General features: G+C 39.5%; 2 protein-coding genes across 9 annotated transcripts in view; one reads left to right on the forward strand and one right to left on the reverse strand.

The window, feature by feature from the left end:
• The window catches only part of BTD (biotinidase), a 40,199-nt gene extending 14,374 nt beyond the window's left edge, over positions 1-25,825 (reverse strand). The window contains exon 1 of the mRNA XM_005600921.4: positions 25,516-25,825. Within this exon, the coding sequence (XP_005600978.2) occupies positions 25,516-25,526 (11 nt within the window). The 5' untranslated portion in view covers positions 25,527-25,825. The remainder of the gene's footprint in view (positions 1-25,515) is intronic.
• HACL1 (2-hydroxyacyl-CoA lyase 1) overlaps positions 25,416-26,150 on the forward strand; it is a 33,318-nt gene continuing 32,583 nt past the window's right edge. For 2 of the 8 annotated variants that reach the window (XM_070238121.1, XM_070238123.1), the window contains exons 1-2: positions 25,644-25,783; positions 25,961-26,065. In XM_070238121.1, coding sequence (XP_070094222.1) covers positions 26,055-26,065 — 11 coding nt within the window. In that variant the 5' untranslated portion in view covers positions 25,644-25,783; positions 25,961-26,054. Of the gene's footprint in view, positions 25,784-25,953; positions 26,066-26,150 lie in introns of all 8 variants that reach the window. The other 6 variants (XM_070238122.1, XM_070238124.1, XM_005600919.4 and 3 more) reach the window with 5 other exon arrangements.

Raw genomic sequence — 26,150 nt, forward strand, 5'->3', positions numbered from 1 at the left:
TTTAAACACTCAAACTAAGGGGAAAAAAACCTCCCCCAAACAACTCGGTCAGGTGCATGCCTTAGCCTTGACAGCAACATCATCGTAGAATCAGGTTGTTTCTGGTGTTCTTTTGTTTAAATAGAGTTCCCGATTTTAAAAGAATAAAATAGGGGGAACAGATAGTCTATTACATAAAGATATTCTATTATATAAATAGTATGAATAGATATTCTATTATATAAATAGACAATGAGAATAAATATATAGATAACATATAAATTTAATTAAAAATTTTTAATTAAAAATAATTTAAATTTGTTTATAAATATATATCTCTGAAATCTTTGGGGTTCAAAATTGAATAGCGGAGGAAGTAAGTCTTAAACTGAGTCCAGAGACCTTGACCAGAGAGCAAGGAAAGAGCACAGAGAAGGCTTCTTTCACTGCCAGCCTTGGGAGAGCAGAATGGTGGGGCCACTTGCAGCTACTCTGCTCTTCGAGAATGTTTATGGCTTCCAGCTTGGCTTTACCTTCTTGATCCTCCAAGAATTATCATGAACTTTGCCAAAATGAACCTCAATAGGTGTCAGCAAAGAATTGTTTTTCAAAGCCATTGGGAAATTTCTCCTCCATTTCCTTGTTGGACTACCTTCAATTAGAGTCATCAGAAGAACCACCTTCTAGATAACGAAGACCTAAAGGATAGACATCCAGGGAAAACACAACCAGTGTATGGAAAGTATGATGCCCTAAAGCCACAGGTCAAATTGTTCAGGGAAGATATGCTCAGAAATGTGGGCAATTTAAAGGCTCTTTGTGATTATTAAGTGTATGGTGGATGCAACATCTCTAAGGGTATGGTGAGCGACGAAACAACGCTACATAAAGTCCCATCATCCCTGTGCTCTTATCTGCCAGTGCTCAGGAGTCAAAACCAGATCACAGGACCAACCTGATGGTGAAGACACCCTGGATGCAGACAGTGGAGAACAATGGAATGGGTAATAGAGCTAAGGACACGTGTTGCCCAAGTCAAAAGCACAATCCTCAATAGGATAGTCTGGAAACACCGAGAATGAATGACAGTAGGAAGTGTCAAAGAAACAACAAAAAAAGCTAAAGTAAAACCCAGCACTACAGATAACATGTAGAGGCCACTTTCTCCTGTGGAGAGGCCAGGAAGCACATATTTGGGAGGGCAGAGTCAAGATCACCAAGAGAGTCACAGCAGAGAGCTGGCAAATGGGTCCAGATGCTGTCAGTTCCGAGTACCTATGGAGGATGCTCTTGAAACAAGCATGGAGGGAAGACGCAGGTGACTCACAGCACAGGCAGGTGGTCAATGGCATTCAGTTAGAGGGCAGCACACGATCAAGAATGACAGTGATCTTTCCAGACCTACTCACAAACTTGGCAGTCTTTTCTGTCCATGGTATGGTAAACGTGCAGAGCAATGGTTAGTGTCTTCACTTCCGTCTCTCTTCCTGGACACAATGAGCATCTTTGTTTTCTTCTGCTTTGGCTAGACTGTTAATTACTTGTGTGCCTTTTTGCCTCTAGCAAAGGTCCCAGCTCAGCCATAGATACATCCTGGTCACTAAAGCAAATCCCACTGCCCTATGCCATCCAGACCCTCTGGGGGGCAGACTCTGACTGGCTCGCCTATGTCCTGCAGCTTTACCCGGCATGAAGGCCCAAGTCCTCCGAGCTTGGGGCTCCCTGGGGATGGTGGGAGGACCAGGGTGGGTAGGGGAGGTTTCAGGCTGTCCTGTGGTAGTTGGTGCCACATTCGTCAGCACTAGGGGAAAAGCAGAGGAAGATATTCTAGCTCTTTTTTGGAAAGAGGTTACCCCTAAACTTGAACGGGATCAATATCCAGAGCCAGGATTTAACCCAAATCTGTTTTGTCCAAAAGACTACATTCTTTTTATGCCACCACATTCAAAACAATGAGAGGGAAAGTGTGGTTGAATGAGTGACACTAGATGACTGAATAACAGTTTGGAAATAAATTCAAACACTTCAGGCCACATACACAAATAAACTCTGAATAAGGAGTTAAACATTGACTGCTAAGAAAACTAGCATAAATTAGAATCTGATATCAGATATTTGATGACACAACTTTCTAAAATTTAAAGCAGTTAAAATAACAGCAGAAACAGATAGACAAATTAAAATTTACATGCAAAATACAAACATCAAGACAACACTTACAAACAGGCAATGAACAAGAACAGACTGAAACAGGAAGAAAAATCATAAGCAAACACTTTGAAAGACTTTGAACTTAGGTACAAAATAAACATTAACTGGTACTATTTAAATATAGTAAATTTGGAAAAAAATTAAGGTAAACTAGTAAAGTGATAGAGAACAGCAATTTCTTACTGGGAAAAAAAGTTTGACAATTCATATTATGAATTACACACAGTACACCTCTGGGACTTTATCTCAGGAAGTCTTTCAAAGGAAGAAAAACATTAGGTGAAATGACAACATAGCATGGAAGTCAAGAAGATGGGCTTTTGGGTTTCAACATATCTGAGCTGAAATCCTGGCTCTGATACTTATTATATAAACTTGAGTAAATTATTTAAAATAACTAAGCTTCAATTTCTACATCTACAAGCTGGAAATGAAAATACCTGATGAAAAGTCCTTAGTGTTCAACAACTGGAAGCTAGCTAAAAGTGAAGAATAAGCCCCAACAGATGAAAGCTGGAAACAAGACAATATAGAATATGATGAAAGCTATGAAAGTTAATGTATACAAACCAGGTGGAACATTAACCAAAAATTTAAAAGATAGTTATGAAGACTCAGACAACAGAATATGTTTAAGACATGCTAAACAAACACATAATGAAAAATTTTCTATGTTTACAATGATAATAGCTAAGTAAAACATGTATGCATTTTTTTCTCCTGCTTCTTTCTTGAGCTCTGCCAGACAAATTTCATGTCAGTTCTTCCCTAACTTGATTTATAGATTCAATGCAATCCCAACCAAAGTCCCAGCAAGTTATTTTGTGGATATCTACAAGCTGATTCGAAAGTTTATATGGAAAAGCAAAAGACCAAGAACAGCTAACACAATATTGAAGGAGAAGAACCAAGTCTGAAAACTGACACTATCGGACTTCAAGACTTACTATTAAACTACAGTAATCAAGTCTGTGTGGTATTGGCAAAAGAACAGACACAGATCAAAGGACAAACAGAACAGAGAACCCGGAAAGAGACCCACATAAATATACTCAATTGATCTTTGACAGAGGCACAAAGGAAACAGAACGGAGCAAAGATAGTCTTGTCAATAAATAATGCTGAAACGAGTGGACATTCTCATTCAAAAAAATGAATCTAGACACTGATCTTACACTCTATGTGTGTTGTCCAACACCATCAAGCAATTAACTCAATTCTCATAGTATCCACCTAGAGATAGCCTCAGATCCCACAGGTTAAGGGCTCAGTCCTACAAGACTGCCCGTCTCCCTCACTTTGGATGCCAATTGCAAATCCAGGTTGTTATCTGCGCTTCTGACCAACTAGGTTCCCACAACCCTCTCCTCCTTTTTGATTAACTTGCTAGAGTGGCTCACAGCACTCAGAAACATTTATTTACATTTGCTAGTTAATTATAAAGGACGTTATAAAGAACACAGATAAAAAAGCCAGATGAAGAAGTACTTGCGTATGTATGTGGGAAGGGATGCACTCCCCTGCATCTCCATGTGTTAACCAACCCAGAAGCTCTCCTCGAACCTCGTGCTTTTGGGTTTTTATGGAGGCTTCACTATGATTGATCAAATCATTGGCCATTGGTAATTGAACTCAGTCTTCTGCCCCCTCCCCTCCCAGGAGGTCAGAAGTGTGGAGATAGGGAATGAATCTAAGTTACAATCCTTTATCACATGGTTGATTCCCCTGGCAATCAGACCCCACCCTTAGGAGCCTCCCAAAAATTATCTCATTAACATAAACTCAGGTGTGGTACAAAGGGGCTTGTTATGACTATCAAAGACACCTTTATTGGGGCTGGCCCAGTGGCTCAGCAGTTAAGTTCACACACGTTTCACTTCGGTGGCCCAGGATTCGCTGGTTTGGATCCCAGGTATGAACCTACGCACTGCTTGGCAAGTCATGCTGTGGCAGGCGTCCCATATATAAAGTAGAGGAAGATGGGCACAGATGTTAGCTCAGGGCCAGTCTTCCTCAGCAAAAAGAGGAGGATTGGCAGCAGATGTTAGCTCAGGGTTAATATTCCTCCAAAAAAAGAGATACCTTTATTGCTCTTATCACTTAAGTATTTCCAAGAGTTTTAGGAGCTCTGTGCCAGAAATGTGGATGAAGACCAAATATACATTTGTTATTATAAATTACATCACATACATTCTTCACAAAAATTAACTCAAAATGGATCATAGACCTAAATGTAAAGTACAAAACCATAAAACTCCTAGAAGATAACATAGGAAAAAACTAGATGACCTTGGGTATGGTGATGACTTTTTAGATACACCAAAGTACAATCCATGAAAGAAATAACTGATAAGCTGACCTTCATTAAAATTAAAAACTTCTGCTCTGTGAAAGACAATGTCAAGAGAATAAGGCAAACCACAGACTGGGAGAAAAATATTTGCAAAAGACACATCTGATAAATGACTGTTATCCAAACTATACAAAGAACTCAAACTCAACAATAAGAAAACAAACTAATTAAAAAATAGGCAAAAGATCTTAACAGACACCTCACCAAAGAAGATACACAGATGAGAAATAAGCATATGAAAAGATGCTCCACATTATCTGTCATTAGAGAACTGCAAATTAAAATGACAATACATGTCACTAAACACCTAGTAAATAACCAAAATCGAGAACATTGACAATACCAAATGCTGACCAGGATGTGGAGCAACAGGAACTCTCATTCATTGCTGGTGGGAATGCAAAGTGGTACAGCCACTTTGGAAAACAGGTTGGTAGTTTCTTAAAAACTAGACATATTCTTACCATATGATTCAGCAATCACACTCCTTCTATTTACCCAAATGAGTTTAAAACCTGTGTCCACACAAAGACCTGCACATGGATGTTTACAGCCACTTTACTCATAATTCCAACACTTGGAAGCAACTGAGATGTCCTTCAGTGAGTGAATGGACAACCTGTGGGACATGCAGACAATGGAATATTATTTGGCACTAAAAAGAAATGAGCTATGAAGCCATGAAAAGACATAGAGGAAACTTAGATGCATATTACTAAATGAAAGAAGCCAATCTGAAAAGGGCACATACTGTATGATTTCAACTATATGACGTTCTAGAAAAGGCAAAACTATGGAGACAGTAAAAAGTTCAGGGGTTGCCCACAGTTGGGGGTAGAGAGGGATGAATAGGTGGAGCACGGGATTTTTAGGGCAGTGAAACTATTCTGTATGATACTATAATGATGGATACCTGACATTATACATTTGTCAAAACCCATAGAATGTATATACAACACTAAGAGTGATTTCTAATGTAAACTATGGACTTTGGGTGATAATGATGTGTCATTGCAGGGTCGCTGACTGTAACAAATGTACCACTCTGATGCAAGATGTCTATATTGGGGGAGCCTGTGCATGTGTAGGGGTATGGGTAAATGGGAACTATACTCCTGCTACATGATATGATACACTGTACCCATATCAGATATATGTACTTTCTGGTCATCTTTGCTGTGAATCTAAAACCGTTCTAAAAAAATTAAGTTTTTTAAAAATAAAAGTTAAAAATAAATAACTGAAAACCAAAGTGGTTATGTGGTACTGAGACATTTCCCAATCTTGATATCCAAGAGGTTTAGATTTTGGGGGCTACATAGGGCAGAAGACAAGATCTTGAGGTTGGAGTGAGATCTGCGCATATAGCTAGGCCTCTCCATGGGCTATGTCCTCATTGAGAGGATGGACAAAATCAAACAAACATATAAACCTTACCTGCCAGCAAAAGTACCTATCTGACGTAGAAGCTTGTATATCTCATCTTGAGCTTTGAGAAAGGAAAAAAATTATCTCCTGAGAAGTTATAACCAAAGGTTTCCTAAAGCGGGTTTAGGATTCAAATTCACACAACATACGTGACCCACATAGCCCCAAGAAATGAACACAAAATAATCTTGAGATGTTAACAGTTCTGGGGTGCCTGGAAAAGCCAATCGACATCCTCTCTAACGGAACTCATCTGCAACCCAGGCACTTGCAAGTCCCACAATTAGAGGTCAAGTACGCATGAGCTCACAATTCAAAATTATTGAACACACAAGAAAGCAAACTATTGTGCAAGAGAAACCAATGCGGAAGAGAGTCAAAATAACACAGCAAAATCAGAGCCCCAACAACCCTTACACATAAATTATATATGAGGATTATGTTTATGGAACACAACACAAATTTTATAAACTCTGACAACATAGAAATTATAAAACTAACAAAAGGTGTGTGAAGACAGGGGAAAGAGTAGTGCAGCACACAGGAAAGCAGAAGGAAGGAAATAAAATAAAAGGGGAAATTAACAAATTAGAAAACAGAAAAATGATAGAATAAATAAGTCCAAGAGGTTATTCTTTCAAAAAAAAAAACCCAATTATACAGATAAATCATCAGCTAATTAAGAAAAAAAGGAACAATATATACAAAATAGGTCATAAAAAGGAGGAAATATCTACAAATGCAGAAGGAATTAAAAGACTAATGAACAATTTCCTCATTCAATTGTATGCCGATAAACTTGAAATTTAGATAAAACAGATAATTTCCCAGGAAAACGTATTTTACCAAAACTTCCTTCAGATAAAAGAGAAAACTGAACCAAGCCAACAGTCATAGCAGAAATACCAAGTTATCGAACATCTATTCCCTCCCATCTTCCATCCTCAAAACAGGCCCCGATAATTTCCCAACGAAGTCTCCCTAACTATAAAGGAGCAGATTATCCTAATATGCTACTTAGTGTTCCAGAACATCGCAAAAGAAGAAAAATTTTTCTTTTAAGTGATCGAACTCTGACAACAAAACTGGGCAAAGGCAGAGTTCCACCATGTGGTCTAAGATCCTTCTCTCTTTGTGCCCCTCTGTCCTCAGCACACAGCTTCCACCTTCAGGGGCACCTTGTGGGAGCAACAGGACTACCACAAATCCAACAGCAAGATGCGTGGAAAAACAGTAAGAAGGCATCAGCTTCCCAAAAGTCCTGTCCACTGACTTCATTTAAATTGCTTGGGGCACCAGCCCCGTGGCCGAGTGGTTAAGTTCATGCGCTCCGCTTTGGCGGCCCAGGGTTTTGCCGGTTTGAATCCTGGGTGCGGACGTGGCACTGCTCATCAAGCCACGTTGAGGCAACATCCAACATGCCACAACTAGAAGGATCCACAACTAAAAATACATAACTATGTACCGGGGGGGCTTTGGGAGAAAAAGGAAAAACAAAAATAAATAAATTGCTTTGGCCCACAAGGAGACTCATGACCACTCCTAGCTACAAGGAAGGCTGGGAAGAAAGTTGCGTTACCATCTTGAATAAAATCAAGATTTTGCCAGATAAAATACAGGAAGCCCAGTTAAGTTTGAATTCCGGATAAACAGGTATGTCAGGACATACTTGTACCAAAAAATTATTCATTGTTTATCTGAAATTCAAATTTAACTGGCAGTCCTGGGTGTCCCGTTTTTTCTAAATCTAGGAACTCTACCATAAGTGAGCAAGTAACCATTACCTTGACTTTTTTAGTTATCACTTACTTTATTAAAAAAACAACCTTTATTACCCAATGTGTATCCCCGGGCATTACAGTTTAGTCTTCCCAATTAAATAAAATTGATATATCCTTTAGGTCTCTTTTAATCTATGGGTTCCTTTTCTATCCCTTTTATTTCCTTAAAGTCAACCTATTGAAGAAGCCTGGTCATTTGACCTATAAATTTTCCAAGAGAATGGATTTTGCTTATTGCAAACTTTACCTCTTTCCTTGGTATTTCTTGCAAATAGGCAGCTGGATCCAGAGACTGGATCAGACTCAGCTTCCCTCCCTTTGGCAAGACTATGAGTATGTGTTCTTTCATCATGAGGCACGTGTTAACATGATCTTAACACAAAACACTGACACTTAATGCATTTACCTATTCTTTGGGGGTTGCAAAATGCTGGTATTCTAATTCTATCATTTCATTTTTATTTATTAATTGGAATACTTTTTATAAAGAGACATTTTAATTTATCTACTATTTGGTTATCTGTTGGCACAGTTCATATAGGAAAGGCAGGATAAATGCTAGATTCTCTCCCATTCTTTTTAAAATCAGTTTTCAAGAGAATGAATTGGTTCTCTACTAGTCTCTGAAGGAGACCAACTTTTAAAAATATCATTTATGAACTCATAGATTTAAACATATTTGATGGGTTTCTCTCCATTGCAATTATTATCATTATCGAAACGCAAACTATCCCATCCTTGGCCAGTAGTAGCCTCTTCAAGTTGGCTCTTGATTCCTCTTGACATTATCCTAGTAGTTTCTGATAGCTTCTTTGTAATCTGACATTAAAAGATGTCCTAAGCTTATCTTGTACATTTCCTGGCTCAGATCTGGAACTGGCCATTTCTCCAAGAAGCCTTGGGTCCAAAACTGATTCTTTGAAAAGACTAATGAAATAAACAGACCTCCATGAAGACTGATCAAGGATAAAAGCAATAAACACACACGAGAGCATAATGGAAAAATTAAAAGGGAACATAACTATGATTACAACAAAGATTTTAGAACTGATTATTGGATGCTCTGGAACAAATGTATGTTGAAAGGATATGTGAATAAAATGCATAATTTTCTAGAAAAATAAAATTTACCAAAATCCCAAAAAGAGTGAAAAATGAAACAGACCAACTACCAAAGAAGAATTAAATTATCAAAGACTCTCTCTAGAAGCACCAATCCTGGTCTATTTTTCAGGGACATCCTCCCCAACTTTCAAGGAAAAGATACATACTGTGTCTTTTTTATATATACATATTTTATACAAACTGTTCCAAAATTTTTTTAAAGAATGGTATAACCCTGACACCTAAGCTAAATAAGGATAGTTCAACAAAGGAAAGTAATGGCTGACTCGCACTCTTAAACACAAATGCTGAAAGCCTAAATAATAGCAAACTGAAGTAAGCAATGTATAAGAAGAAAATGATGATCAAAGTTGAGTTTATCACAATAATGATGAATCATTTAAAATAAGAAAGTATATCAACTTAATTCACCACATTAACAGATTAAATGAAACAAAAATTCCACTTATCAGTGCTTTTCACCTATATTGTACTGGAAGTCTTAGCCAATGCAATAAAACAAGAAATAGAAAAGATATAAGAACAGGAAAAGAAGAAACAAAACTTTCATTTTTGATGTGATTATCTACAAAGAAACCCAAGAGAATCTATAGGCAAATTATTATTATTAGTAAGAAAGCATGGTAAAGTAGTTAGATTTAAGATCAACATATGAAAATTAATTGCATTCTAATACATTGGCCCCCTGCCCAAACTAGAAAATGCAAATAAATAAATAAAAATTAAAGTACTTAGGAATAAATATAATAAAACATTTTTTTGAAAGACATTAAGGAAGACTAAAATAAATAGAGAGATATATCATGCTAATGGCCAGAGAAATTCAATAATATATAGATATTGTTCTACTCAAATTAATCTATAAATTCAATGTAATTCCAATAAAAATCCCAATAAGTATTTCATGGAACTTGACAAACTGATTCTATAATCTGTGTGAAAGAGAAAAAGGCCAAAAATAGATCTAGTACGCAGAATAATGGCCCTCAAAGATGTTCACATCCTAATTCCCAGAACCTATTGTTAGGTTAGGTAACACGGCAAAGGGGAATGAAGGTTGCTAATCAGCTGACAGTGAGACGGGGAGATTATCTTGGATGATCCAGGTAGCCTCAATGTAACCACCAATGTCATTATGAGTGGAAGAGGGAAGCAGAAGGAGAACCAGGGAGATGGCAGCATGAGAAAGATTTGGCCTAATATTGTTCACTCTAAAGATGGAGCCAAGAGTATGGGAAACCTCTAAAAGCTGGAAGGAGTAAGGCATGGATTCCCTCCTACAGCCTCTAGAAAGGAACGCAGTCCTGCCAATAGCTTGCTATTATCACCGTGAGACCCATTTCAGATTTCTGAACTACAGAAATGTAAGATAAATTTATGTTGTTTTCAGCCATCAAGTTTGCAGTAATTTGTTACAGCAGCAATAGGAAACCAATTACAATAGATAAGATGGTTTCAAAAGAACAAAGTGGAAGGACTTGTCCTACCAACGTAAAGACTTATTTTAAAAATACAGAAATTAAGATAGCGTAGGATTGTTGTTGGGATAGGAAAAGAACACAGAATTCAGAGACAGACCACAAGTATACAGAAACTTGATATATGACAGAGATAACATTATGGATCACTGGGATAAGAATGAACTATATCATAAATGGTGCTTGAACAATGGATATTTTGGTAAATTAACTGCAAAAACTCACTAGCAATTATTCCTCTCTCCCTATTCATGTTCCCTTATCACGTAACTTTAACGCCATCCCACTCAGAGTCAGAGCTCAGCCACATAACTTGCTTTGGCTAATGGAATGTTAGCAAACCTGACACACAAAGGCTTCCACAATGGGGTCTGTCCCCTTTTGCAACCTGACGCCATCATCTGAAGAAGCCCAGGAAAGCTTGATGAATGAGGAGAAATACATGGCTCATTGGTGATATGCCCACCATTCCAGTGGACAATCTCAATCAACTTGCAATGGCAGAGGGACCTAGCTGATTAGCAACTGACCACAGACACATGAAGAAGCCCAGCTGAGCCCATCCTTACAGAATTATAAATTAAACAAATGATGGTTGTGTTACCACACAAAATTCAGGTTCACTTGCCTGATGCACATAAACAAGACCATTAATTATGGCTTTGGGAAACAAGCCTTTGGGAAAAGAAATCAGCTTTATCCTGTGAGATCAATCTGCAGTGAGAACATGGGGCATGTGCCCTCAGATCTGTCTCCATGATTCAGGATTTGAGGTGAAATTTAAGAGGGTAGGGAGAACAGGCTGGCACATGGAATTTCTGGTGGGACAGGTCTTGATTGGTGGGATTCAAACATGTATGGTAAGGTTTTAAACATTTATGACAGGGTTCTAAACATTTATGATGAGGTTCTAAACTTTTATGATAGGGTTCTAAATATTTTTTATGAGGTGGGGAAGGAATTTTAACACTGGATCTTCCTGAATGAGGGACCCCTCACTTCTGATAAGAGTCCAACTTTCAAGTTCCAGTCATGTCCCAGTCCTTGGGTTCCATGGGAAGGAGGATCTTTGGTTCTGTGGTCATTTCAGGTCAAGATTTCTTCTTTTATGCACTCTCTGGCTATGTGACTTTGCAGATTTTCTGAAAGGCAATTCTTAATCACTCTGTTGATAAGAGATGGGGTCAGCTGAACTGGTCCTAGAGGGGCCATGGTTAAGAATCCCTCCTTTTTGTTGTTCACTCCTCAATCTTGAGGGACGCAGGGCAACAACAGCTCTTCCTCCTCCTGATAAGGAGTGTAGGTTGTTACATTTCATCAAATCAGTCTTTTAGTAAGACAGTGATGCAGGTGGGCTCCAAAAGTTAGGCCTATATTGTGTAAGCAAGTAACCATGTATTTAATAAGCAGCATTTCTAGAGAAACAAAAAGAAAAACAAGGTTAATGGTTGAACAAATTACAAACCAGTTTTTGAGCCCAGGGGGCAGCCAGTCAAAGGATTTCTAGATGTCAGAGTCAAAGCATCTTTTGCAGCTTGAAATGTCTCTGATGAAGTCATCAGGTGTTCAGGTATCTTTCTGAATGGCTTACACAGCAACAGACATGAACCTCTCTTAAGTTTATACCAAATTGTCCAGCTTCAGTTTGCAAAGCTTCTGGAAAAAGGGCAGGTTCAGTTCTCAATGATTCCAAATGAAAATGATGGAAAAAAATTTAAAATGTTAGTTTGGAGATTTGTAGCCACATATTTCAAGAGACTGGAAGGATTCAGGATCCAGGGCAGTTAACAGATATAAAACAAAACCTCAAAGACAATTATCAGAATGAGAACCTAATATCATGAATATATACTATAGTTTCTATTGAAATATAATTTTTCTCTCTAAAATCACCCTCATTTTACCAAAGATAGTCAAATTAAGACTAACTGGTTGGCAAAATAAGTCTAGTTTCAATAAGCTTGGCCCAATTATTTACATAAGTACAGCAAGAATAGCAATTGATCATATAGGCTCTTTTAAATCTGCTTTGCTGGAACTTTTCATAAGGAATCTCAGATTGAAACTTAAAGGCCTCTTGAGGCCAGGAAAGCCAAGCAAAGAACTTGTCATCAGACTCCACCTACAATACCTACAGATTTGTGTGAATTCCTCTCTTTTCAAGGTCTCCAAAATATCCTGAGTTTCCTTCTTTACTCAACAGCTAAGGTTGCTGGGAACCCTGTAAGCAAGGGACCAAGCCAATATTTCCAAGGGGCTTTATTCCATAAAGTCCAATCTTTGCTGCTCAAAAGCTGTCTTGTCATATCTGAGTCTGTATGTTTCTCTCAAATACGACATTCCAGTCAAAGCTTTGATAATATAACCAGTGTTTCTAATTGTGTCCTGTTATATGGAGAACGGATTCTTACTGAACTTATGCAAATAACTGTAATGCCATGAAAACAATACTCACTAAGAGTTTCCAAATGCCAAAGGGGTCAGGGAGGGAGAAAAAAGGATAAATATTTCAATTCTTCTTACAAAAGTATAATTTGCCAAATTGCTATATGTCAATATAGCAGTGCTTTTAAGAGAAAAGAGAAAAAGGTTTCCTTAATTCCGGAAAAAAACCAAAACACCAAAAATCAGCAATATCTAAAACGGAAAGTCATAAAATTTATAATCATCCTTATCAGTTCATTCAGTCCTGTGTAATCGATCCCTGATCTTAATCTTCTGTTGGAAGTTTCATGAAGTCATCAATTTCTCCATTAGAGTTCTGTAATTTCTTACCCAGCTCAGTTTTACGATCTGAAAGTTTATCAGAAACCTGTATGCTAGAGCAACTGTCAAAGTCCTTTCCATGAATCTCTCTGAAGATGAAACATACCTGCAAAAACATCAGAGTAAAACAACAACTATCTGCAAGTGACAAAAGACTCAAAAAGGGCAACTGACAAAGCACTTGGCTATTTCTGTGACATACAACACTTCAAGATAATAACTAGAGTTACAGCTGACAATAAGGACAGATCAGAATTTTAGAAATGTTATATAATTTTAAAAACACTTATATCAATAACATTTACTCTCATACTATCATAAGTCTCTGTGAAACAAGGTTTAGTTATCTATTTAACCATGGTGACAATTCCAGATTTTCAGGCCAATGCAGAAAATTAAATAGCTGTAAGAAAAACCTTAGCACTTGTGACTAAAGATCTGACAAAAAAATATCGGAAATTTATTTTGATAAAACATAAAATCCCTACCCTTCCGGTAGGCTCCTGAAAGAAAAAAAAACCCTTCATAATCTCTTTATCAGGAGCAGACTAAAAGTTCAAGAAAATTATCCTTTTGAGAGAGAAAACCAAATTCTAATTTTGTTCCAGCTTACTTTTGACATTAAAACTCCTTTAATTAGATTTACTTCAATCTTAGCCAACTTGATCATGCATAAAACTCTTTTTTTAGGGGTCCTCCTCTACAAACCTTCTATAACTTTTTTCTTACATTCAGAATTGTCCCATGCCTTCCCTTTTTTCCCTTCCTCATACTTTGGGACAAATTTATCTTTCTTAACAAAACAAACAAAAGTATTTCCATTTTTTATAACTTCTTTACTGAAAACATACATCTAATTCTTTGAATACAAAGATGTTTTCCTTATTAATTTTTAGTAGCTTCAATTACATACATTAATTAGAATTTTAACCCTTACAGACCTTAGTGAAACCTAAAAAGTAAGCAATTTTGAACTGTCTTTTATATTAGCATTCTACACACTTTTCATAATTTCTAGAAACATGCTACTTCATAGTATAATTTTTTTTAAGAAAGATTTGCCCTGAGCTAACATCTGCCACCAATCCTCCTCTTTTTGCTGAGGAAGACTGGTCCTGAGCTAACATCTGTGCCCATCCTCCTCTACTTTAAATGTGGGATCCCTGCCACAGCATGGCTTGCCAAGTGGTGCATAGGTCCTCACCCAGGATCCAAACTGGAGAACCCTGGTACACTGAAGCAGAATGTGCAAACTTAACTGCTGCACCACCGGGCTAGCCCCCATAGTATAATTTTTAGTAAAATATAAGAAATGTTTACTAAGAGACCCAAACATCTTTTAGCTTCTTTGTAATAAGAAGCCAAAAGTAGATAAACTTAGATATGTTTAGCAATAACGTTCCAGTATTTTATCTTATTTGAAAATGACCCAGATAGTCAATGATTTTTATTTTATTTCATTTTTTTGGGTGAGGGAGATTGGCCCCAAGCTAACATCTGTTGCCAACTTCCTCTTTTTTCTGCTTGAGTTAGATCGTCCCTAAGCTAACATCCATGCCAATCTTCCTCCATTTTATATGGGGGGCCAGCCACAGCATGTCTTGATGAGCAGTGTGTAGGTCTGTGCCTGGGATCCAAACCTGCAAACCCTGAGCTGCTGAAGTAGAGCACACGAATTTAACCACTATGCCACTGGATCGGCCCCTCAATGAATCTTTATCATTTAATTTCACCTAGCAAAACTTCAATGTTTCAAGTTACCAGAGAGCTTTTGGAAGTTATCTTAAATATACATGCCGTAACACATAAGTTTACCCAATTCTTTATCTTTTTCACATCTATTTAGTTTACTTGTTCCCAATAATTATTTAGATTGCCTACAAAACTTCATGAGACATTAGACCAAATTAGCTATCATTTTAAGTTATTATTTTTGCTAACCAGTTTTGTAATAGAGATAACATCAGCTTATTTCACCTATAAACACAGAACAAAGGCTGCATCATATCCAATGCTGATAACTCTGAGCACATATCCATTGAAATCAAACCAAGAATCTTAAATAAGTTTTCATTTACCAAAAATTAATTTATATCATGTTAACTTGAAAGACATTTGGGTTAGTTCCTATTACATTTAGAAATAATTTATCTAAATGCTTACTTTAAGCCAATTGAATAGAGCTCTTTAGAAATTATACCATCCTGAGGTAAAATATCATACATATATAACATACATGCACATACACAGAGACTCCACAGCTATTGTTTTAAAATGACTGCCATGAATCAGGTACAGTAATACAAAGCTCCCTAGTTATGATCCAAATATTTTTTAAGGTTTTTTCACTAATATTTGTCGAGAAGACACTCAAGATGCTAGATTGTTGGCAAAGGTGCTGTTATGGCCATTTTTCTTTCCTCTTTTCCTTTTTTTTTCCCCTTCAGTCTTAGGAATTGGTGATGGGCTAGATATTTCCCAGAAAGTTTGCAAGCTCTTTGAGATAAGGGAAATGGGTGGAATCTGAACTGCCTCTAGAGCTGCATTTCCAGTCTTGCAACAATAAAAGAGGTTGACCCACCCTTTCACCTACATTTTTTCAATTTATAAGTTTTTCCAATTTAAGGATCCATACTCTGACCTTTGACAAGCAGGATCTTAATAGTGACTCAAACCAATAAGTATTTATGGCTTAACTACAGATGCAAGAGGTGTCCCCAAAAGAGAGTGCAAAACAAGCATCCCTCACAAGATCCAGAAATTCACTCCCCAAAATAGTCAAAGAAAGCAAAAGCTTCCATTGCACGAGCAGTAGTCCACTAACAAGCAACGAAGCCTGAGATGACAAAGGCCCCAATGGATTGGGACCCCTCATGACAACCTCCCCTGAGAGCTGAGACAACAGGACAAAGAGAGAACATCTTGGAACCCCAGTCTAGTCAACTGGCCACCAAGATACACACCAGTATGTGTGTCCTCCAGATGGCGGAGACCAAAGCGGTCACAAAGCCAAGCTCTCAAGACACAGAACAAGAAAAAAGGAAAAAAATCTCATCTTATATGCACATTAACAGCTTTAGCTACACCTTGAGTCTCTGGGAGCCAGATTAGTATCTAGAAGGGAGGTGCTTTACAGAGTACCTGATTGCATGGACATTTTCTTGAGGTTAGCAGGGGACCTGTCATCTACCCTCTTCCACGACCAACTTATCCTATCACAGGAGTCTTCTTGAGGTGGTGAGTGCCCTAATGGCTCTTCACTGTTCAACCCATGCCCACCAATTTTGCAGCCTTTTCTGGCTTCCAAGAAGCCCCTTAGCAACAGCTTCCACTTTATGCACATACTCCATAGGTGGGCCCTACAGCAAAGTCAACTGCGGCCCATCCAGACAACAGACTTATGGAGACGCCTGCTTCTTGCCCTGTAGTTTTTCCCTTTTTATGACAAATGACCCAAAAGACAGAGACAAGGAAAAATAGTGACCACCTCTCGGAGGAGAAGGATCAATAAACCAATGAGTGCACAGTAGCTCATACTACTTACGCATAGCTAAAAGTTGCCCAATTCGGGGAAAAAGCAGCCTAAGGGGCTACAGGTGGTGATTGAATTAGCATTTCCCATTGTTTCAGAATTTAGACATGGCTGGCCAAAAGTATATTTATGCTTCAGCTAGAACGAGATCGTGAGCATTTTGGGCATTCCAGAAACCAAGATCCTCACAATGAAGGCCAAGCCAAGGCTTGCCCCTAATGGCCAATGTAATTCCCCTGAGGCTGACGGCAGTTTGGTAGGGTCCTTAGGCACAAGTGGGAGTGCAACTTGCAATTCTGCCTGACCATCTCTGACTGCAAAATGGAATGCAATTACATTTTTGTCCCACTGTAGTTCTGGGACCCCCACAACCTGACAATTATCAAGCCCAGCCCTCAGGATACAAAACAAGCTTGGTGAGATTCTGCAGTTCTTTGTAAACATTTACAGCTTCTGGAAACTTTAGGTTAAAAAGGTGCAGCGCTTGACTCTTTAAAGATTTCTTTGTTTCTTGGTTCAAAAGCTCAAAAGAAGGCCAAAGGGGCCACTGTAATTTTAACTTATCCCAGGTTATCTTGCCAGCTGTTTATAGTTATTCTCATTTTAGGGAGCTTTGCCCAAGGTGGCCGCAACAAACAAGGTAATTTCTAAAAAGAGTTTGTTACGATCACCGAGAAACTCAGTCCTCAAGAACCAACTTTAACAAAGAACACAGTCAGACACAGACAAACATGATTCTCTGGGACTCTACCCCAGAGCTCAGAAGTCGAACCTAATCCTTTTGAGTGAGTGCCCAAGCGGCTGAAACCTTCTATGGTGTCTCCCTTAAATCCACAATCCTAGCCTTGAAACTTTAACCCAGCAAGAGTCTCATCACTGGGGCTTCTAACTCACAATCCTGAAGAGATATTAGACAATTTTAGGAACAGCCATGTTTTTAATGAGGTCACTCACCCAAAAGACTCCGATCTGGAGCTGTTTTCTTCTCCCAAAGGAAAAAAATGCCTTGGGGCCTAGAGCGGGGTGGGGGGGGGGAAGGGGGGGGATGAGAATACAACCAGTCGAGCCTCTAGATGAAATTGTCTAGTCTGCCACTTACAGTTGACGAAAAGACTCCATATCCTGCCAGGAGTTCCAGAGCCTCAGGCAAGCAGTGACAGGACCTCGTCCCTTTCTGGTTGCCAACTGTTACCACACAAAATTGGGGTTCACTTGCTTGATGTGCATAAACTAGCCAATTAATTATGGCATCAGCTTTTGGGAAAAGAGATCAGCTTTATTCTGTGAGACAGATCTACAGGGAGAACTGGGGGCGTATAGAAAAAAATCTCCATAACCTCAGGTTAGGGAAAGTTTTCTTAAGCTACAGAGAGTATAAAACATAAGGGAAAAGAATTGTCAAATGTGACCACACACCAAAAAACTCACAACTTTGTACCTCAAAAGTAACTATAAACAGGGGCCAGCCCCGTGGCTGAGTGGTTAAGTTCACACGCTCCACTTCAGTGGCCCAGGGTTTCGCCGGGTCGGACCCTGGGCGCAGACATGGCACCGCTCATCAAGCCGTGCTGAGGCGGCGTCCCACATGCCACAACTAGAAGGACCCACAACTATGTATTGGGGGGCTTTGGAGGGAAAAAGGAAAAATAAAATCTTTAAAAAAAAAAGTAACTATAAACAAAGTTAAAAGACAAAAAATAACTATTCAGAATATATAAAGAATATCTACAAATAAATAAGAAAAGAAGAAAAGAAGAAAATAAATGGGCAAAAGACATAAACAGTAAATCACAGAAGAAGAAATTCAGATGACATATTTGTATCTATATCTACAACTATGTATCTATATCCATACCTATATCTCTTCATTAGTAGTCATGGAAATGGAAATGAGTAGCCATTTCACATCTATCAGATTGGCAAAAAATTTTAAATTCCACACTTGAGGATGTGGAGAAAGGGGAGTTCTCCCAACATATACAGATGGTGAGAGTATAAACTGGTACAGTAGGAGACCAATTGGGCAATATCTAGTAAAACTGATGATGACCCACTCCTAGATACACATACATACAACACATGTGCAAAAGGAGACATGTAAGAACATCCAGAGAAAACTTTTTACAACACTGAAAAGCTAAAAACAACCTAAATGTCCATCACCCAAAGAACGGATAATGTGGGAATCATAAACACCAAATTCAAGACAGTGGTTACCTCTAGGGCATAAGGAAGGAGGCGAAATGGGAGGGATACACAGGGGGCATCACTGTATTTGTAATGTATTTCTTAAGGTAGGGGCTGGATACATGAGCGTGTATTAACCTCTGTTCCTATTCATGTGTCTGAAAGATGTCATAAATATTAAATGTCTTTTAAAAATTGAATGAAACAATAAACCACAGTTAAGCTCTGAAGAGGAACTCAAAGATCATGATGCAGAAAGAAGTTTAAGGGCTTGAGTTCTTCATTACGAAGATGCCCCCCACCTGGTGTTAAACTCCAGTTCAACTCAAACCCTGGGAATCATTCAGAGATTCCGCCCCAGAGCGGATTCTTTGTCTCTCGGACAGAGAACAGATTAAAATCAAAACAAAACAATAAGGTACAATTTAAGAAGCTAAAGGAAGAGACGGTAATGAAGGCTAACGGTAAAACAGAAGAAACAAATGAAAACAGAAAACATTTGAATCCTGGTACCATGTTTCATAGGTACTAGGCGCCGCCCCCTCCCTCGTGGGCCACCCCCAAGTGTGGAGTTCCATCATACTGAGAAGTACTAGATTACGATTTCTAAGCCATTTGAGATGAATCTCTTATGTCCTCATAGCATGACATACAGTTGTCACCATTTCCTGGTGCATTTTTACACAAAATAAAAATCCTTATCAGTGATTTAATGATTGCTGGTGTCAAACTGCTCCAAATTTGCTTTAAAACACACACACACACACACACACACACACACAATGAATTAAGACAAAGCTGAAACAGGGAAACAACGTTCCTTCAGTTTCTGCCCCACAGTGTTCCCTGCTCCTGCTCTGGGTCTTGCTGGCATTAAAATGCAGAGCAAAGGTGAAGCGCTTTTGGGCCCAAGCCAGGGGCAGGAATTCCACTTTCTCCAGGTCAGATGGCAACTGGGACAAACTCCCAGTGCCTGTCCTCTGGTAGATGGCCTTAAATCTCTCCCTGACACTTCACTAATAAAGTTGCTTTTCAGTGGTTTTGCTTCAAGCCTTGGGTACTTTGCAACCCACAAATTCAACGAGAAGCAAACAAAATCAATTTAATCTGTTTTATTTAAAGAACTATTATATTATTTTATTTCCTGCTCTGTTTATGTTGACATATTTCCTATAGCACATTTCCTACTGTACAGTTTTCAATGTTGGTTTTAAAAATAGTGTTCTACATCTCACTGTTTGCAGACGACATGATCTTATGTATAGAAAACCCCAAAGAATCCACAGGAAAACTATTAGAAATAATAAACAGCTACAGCAAAGTTGCAGGGTATAAAATCAACATACATAAATCAGTAGCATTTCTATACGCTAACAATGAAGTAACAGAAAAAGAACTCAAGAACTCAATCCCATTCACAATCGCAACAAAAAGAATAAAACACCTTGGGATAAATTTAACCAAGGAAGTGAAAGATCTATACAACGAAAACCACAAGACTTTCCTGAAAGAAATTGATGACGACATAAAGAGATGGAAAGACATTCCATGCACATGGATTGGAAGAATAAACATAGTTAAAATGGCCATACTACCTAAAGCAATCTACAGATTCAACGCCATCCCAATCAGAATCCCAATGACATGCTTTACAGAATTAGAACAAAGAATCCTAAAATTCATACGGGGCAACAAAAGACCCCGAATTGCTAAAGCAATCCTGAGAAAGAAGAACAAAGCTGGAGGCATCACAATCCCTGACTTCGAAGCAGACTACAAGCTACAGTAATCAGAACAGCATGGTACTGGTACAAAAACCGGTGCATGGATCAATGGAACAGAATTGAAAGCCCAGAAATAAAACCACACATCAAGGACAGCTAATCTTCGACAAAGGAGCTGAGGGCCTACAATGGAGAAAAGAAAGTCTCTTCAACAAATGGTGCTGGGAAAACTGCACAGCCACATGTAAAAGAATGAAAATTGACCATTCTTTTTCACCATTCACAAAAATAAACTCAAAATAGATCAAAGACCTAAAGATTAGGCCTGAAACAATAAGTTTTCTAGAAGAGAATATAGGCAGTACACTCTTTGACATCAGTTTCAAAAGAATCTTTTTGGACACCATAACTCCTCAGATAAGGGAAACAATAGAAAGAATAAACAAATGGGACTTCATCAAACTAAAGAGCTTCTTCAAGGCAAGGGAAAACAGGATTGAAACCAAAAAGCAACCCACTAATTGGGAAAAAATATTTACAAGTTATTTATCCGACAAACGGTTAATCTCCATAATATATAAAGAACTCACACAGCTCAACAACAAAAAATCAAACAACTTGATCAAAAAATGGGCAGGGGACATGAACAGACATTTCTCCAAAGAAGATATACGAATGGCCAATAGACACATGAAAAGATGCTCACCATCACTAATCATCAGGGAAATGCAAATCAAAACTACATTAAGATATCACCTTACACCTGTTAGAAACGCAAAAATAACCAAAACAAAAAGTGACAAATGTTGGAGAGGTTGTGGAGAAAAAGGAACCCTCATACACTGTTGGTGGGAATGCAAACTGGTGCAGCCACTATGGAAAACAGTATGGAGATTTCTCAAAAAATTAAAAATAGAAATACCTTATGACCCAGCCATCCCACTACTGGGTATGTATCCAAAGAACTTGAAATCAGCAATTCCAAAAGTCCCATGTGCCAGGAGCTGTGGCTACATCATTTGATTGGCTGTTCGACAGGGTCCAGCCGATTAACGCTGAGGGGTGCAGGGTCGCCCCTTGGTGAAGAATAACCGGCCGGCCCCTCACATAGTTCTGAAACCTGTGCTGCTTTTAATTGCCCTTCATTCCTTTTCCTTTCTTAACCTCTAGTTTTCACTCCTTTGGGTGGCTGCTTGGGAGGCACTACCTCCCGGGAGAATTAGCTGTAGTAAGAGAATGTGACCACCTGCAGGTAACTTTCAAGATATTTTTCAGTTAATTATTGGAGGAGCACACAGTCCCATTTGAGACAATCAGAAAGGAATCCTGCCCAGATAAGATGTCGAATTAGGTTTATGGCCTCCATCTGGTTAATGTTTCCTTCTCCCTCCAGTTCTTTGTCTAAATATATATGCATCGTCCTTCTAAGTTTGCTGGTTAATTGGATGATCAAGAAGTATCTATATATTATTCTTGACCTTCTGCTTTCTGCTAAAATGTTATAGAGGTTTTCTCCTAAAAGCAATAAATAATAAACAATTGATGAGTAGAAGGGCCGAGGGGTACAGGGATGCCCCTCGGTGAAGAATGGCCTGCCGACACCCCTGATATTTTCTGAATTACATGCATGCTTTCTATCAAGGTTATGTCTATACTTATTTCTGTTTTTTATTCTTGAAGATATATAGTTTAGCTTAGCTTTTCAGCCCTTTACTTTACTAACAAAATGATACTTTCTCCGGCAGTGTGCTTAAGGGACTGTTAGCTCTACAATCTAAAAGACAAAGGAATGCTTTCACCCCCTAAAGGGCGTGAAAACGTAGAGGTTCAACTGCCCACTGAGAATGCAGATGGCCCTGGGGATAAGACACCCTGGAGTCGCCTTTTGTTCCCATTAACCATCTACACTAATGGCATAAATGATTGAGGGAGGCAGGGATGGCTCCCCCAGGATGTAAACAGATGGACTGCTGTCCTGTCCGGAGGCCTGGACCTTCTCTCTTTGATTTAACTTTACCATGAATTACAACAGGTGTCTAGGTACCTATCTCTTTTTGCTTAGAGACAACAAACACTAGTTAGTTGCGGAGAAGACGATCACTAACCTTATGCTATATAGAATGGAATGCTAATAAATATTCTTGTGCTTATTTTTTACTTCCTTATCTCTCTGAGAATATTTGTAGAACTACTTCTGTACGAATCCTGAAAAATATATAAACGACACTTGTGCACAGTAAAGGTGGACTTGCTAACACCAACCAAAGTCTCACGTCCCCTTTATTTTCCCCACATTGCGCCGACGCCGTCCATCCCTCAGGAACCTGGACTCAGCTGGGGTGGGACCCCGGCACCCATGCACCCCTATGTTCATTGCAGCATTATTTACAATAGCCAAGACGTGGAAGCAACCTAAATACCCATCAACTAATGATTGGATAAAGAAGATATGGTGTATATACACAATGGAATACTACTCAGCCATAAAAAAAGACAAATTGTCCCATTCACAACAACACGGATGGACCTTGAAGGTATTATGTTAAGTGAAATAAGCCAGACAGAGAAAGACGAACTCTGTATGACTCCACTCATAGGCGGAAGTTAAACACAGAGACAGAGAACTGATTGGTGGTTACCAGGGGAAAAGGGGTGTGGGGGAAGGGTACAAAGGGTGAAGTGGTGCACCTACAACATGACTAACAATAATGTACAACTGAAATTTCACAAGGTTGTAAACTATCATAATCCCAATAAAAAGTTTTTAAAAAATTTAAAAATCTACAAAAAAGAAAGTCTATAAAAATAGGGTTCTACATAGATTTCCTTTTTTGTTATTGCTGCTTGCTTTTTGTTTGTATTTAAAATACTCAGTTTCCGTTTTCTCTTCTCTTTCAGCCATTTTACTTTTACTTTCAGCCATTCTATAAAGCATCACAAATAACCCTAATTCATTTCTTCTTCTGATAATCAAACACTTATCATTTTCATAAAATAGGATTGTGAGAATATTTCTCACAGGTTCAGCTAGTGTTATGCTTTTAAATAATCACAAATATTTTTAGTGACCTTGTTAGTTTACTGAAATTAAAACGTACTGTCATACTTTTTGGGCCTAAGGAGTACTACCTGTAGAAGCTACCTGTTTTACATCTTACAGAGCATATTTTCTCCAGGTGCTATATTTTCAACTGTTACCAAATTACCCAGTTGCCTGGATATTCTCTTCACCTCGATGGAAGAAAGCAGCCAAATAACTCTCTCATAATCTCAGGTCCAGAACCCACAAAGAGAGCAATCAGTATTAAGACTCTATGACGACTGGCTCTGCTCTTCGGAGAGCATGTCATCATTACCTTAGCCTTTTCTTTTAAAAAAATTAGATTTATTCCTCCTTTGACCTCCTTTCACCAATAAATAAATAAACAAAACCAAACAAAATTCCAATAAAATATCCAACAAATAAAATTCCACGCCTACCACCAATGAAAGTAATAGAGATGTGGTTAACGCTTACAAAGTCTGCACCAAATGCCTTGGATAAATTTACAAAAGAACTGCGGAATCCTGTAATTTATTGGATTGAAAGGAGTTGCTCCCAGGGCCTGCTAATCCTGGGGTGAGGACTCTCGCCACTTCCGCTGAATCATCAGACCTCAGGGAACAGGGTAACATTGTACCCTAAACAGAAAGGTACAAAGGTGAAAGCAAGTTTAAATAGTTTGACTTGGCCCATTGCTAAAGGGCAGAATCCAGTCAGTTGACAATTTATCCTTTTGCAAAATCAGTTAATCTGAGTTCAGAGGATTTCTTCCAACCGATAGTTCAATTTTCACCACACTTGTTTACTGAGTGATTCTGTCAGTGATTCATTCGACACAGAAGGCACAAGGCCCATTGAACTATGATCTGCAGAGTCTGTGCGGCCAGTGTCAACCTGGCCTTGAACCTGTAAATCCAAATTAACCAAGAGTATTACTTTGGTAATAGGCAACACACTTTTAATTAATATTAACTCATGCTTGTAGCATGAGTACAGAACTAGCGGTTCTCAAGCTGGGCTGCAAATCAAAATTAGGTAGCAGGTTTAGAAAAATACAGGTGCCTAACTTCTCCCGAGAAGGTGATTCAGATGTGCAGTAGGGTTCAAGCAACTGTATTTTTAAAAAGCTTTCCAAGTGATTCGGGTGCATAGAATCGCATCACATAGCCTGCCACACAGATATGATATAAACAACACTACATTATAGAACGGGGGCTGAGTCCATGCTCCTCAAACAGGGACAGAAGAGACTGAGCCAAGGACTACTCAAAGCCACACAAAGAATGGTTTGCGTCTTTCTGGAACGTCAATTTTACTTGACAGATAAGTAGATTAACTAGGTTCAAGATACACTTCTTATCTCTTGCGGTCTAAAGGCTCAACAGTGAATAAAGTACAACAGTGGGCGTGTGCAGCATGGTCTGGGTCCAAGAGCTCAGTTACTCTCGCTTGGGAACCCGGGGTCCTCATCTACAGTAAAATGAGAGTAAAGGACAGACATCCCCTTACATATTTAATTAACGCGTACTACTACGCTTTTCACAGACTGCAAAGCCAAAGCTATGAAAGCATACATCAATACGAGTGGAAGCAAAAGCCTAGAACCCAAGGGACGCGGAAGCATGACAACACGACCCAGAGATGACTTGGCCCAACGACAGTCGCCATCCAGCCCACCGGGCTCCTAGCAGCCTTTGCGGAGCCGGCAGCACCCCGAGAGCGGCGGGGGCGGGGGCGGGGGCGGGGGCGGGGCCCGGGGAGCTCGCCCGCGCCACGCCCCCTCCGCCCCTGCTCTTGGCTCGCCTTCCGCTCCGACTACGCGCAGACACCGATCGCCCTCCGCGGCCCGGAAACGGCTCGGGTGGCGGTCAGACAATGGCGACAGGCCGCTGAGGCTGGCTTTCTTACCTGCTCGGCATAGGCCGCAGCCTATCCTGAGGGCGGGCTGGGTTTAGCCCCGCCTCTCCTCCTGAGTAGAGAAGGGATCCCACAACTGGGCCCTGGCTGTCTTCGGGGTTTCTTTGGCTGGGTGACTCCGTGTCAGCTTGCTCTCCTCGCGCGAGTGCCTCGAACTTTTAGGTGGACGATGTCGGAAAGTAACTCGGCAGAGCGCGGCAACAGAGACGAGGAGCAGGTGCCTGGTGCTAAAGTCATCGCCCAGGCCCTGAAAACGCAAGTACGACTGACCCTCCTAGAGGGAAAGGCGCGGACGGAAGCCGACGCGGGTCTAGACGTTGTCTAGGAGACGCGGAGCGCGGTGCGGGTGGGAGGGAGGTTTGCATGAGGTGTTCCATTCAGCGCCCCGGGAGGGAAGCGAGTGGCGGACGTTTCTCACGCAGTTCTTAGTCCCCAGGGGGTGAAGTACATGTTTGGCGTCGTGGGCATCCCGGTGACCGAAATCGCCTTTGCCGCCCAGGAGCTGGGCATCAGATACGTCGGGATGAGGAATGAGCAAGCGGTGGGTATGGACGCTGGGAGCCGCATGCATTATTGGGAATGATTAATAATAATAGCACCTATTCATTGCAGACAGTTAGCGTTAC

This window comes from Equus caballus, chromosome 16 (genome assembly GCF_041296265.1).
Source record: "Equus caballus isolate H_3958 breed thoroughbred chromosome 16, TB-T2T, whole genome shotgun sequence".
Classification (NCBI taxonomy): Eukaryota; Metazoa; Chordata; class Mammalia; order Perissodactyla; family Equidae; genus Equus; species Equus caballus.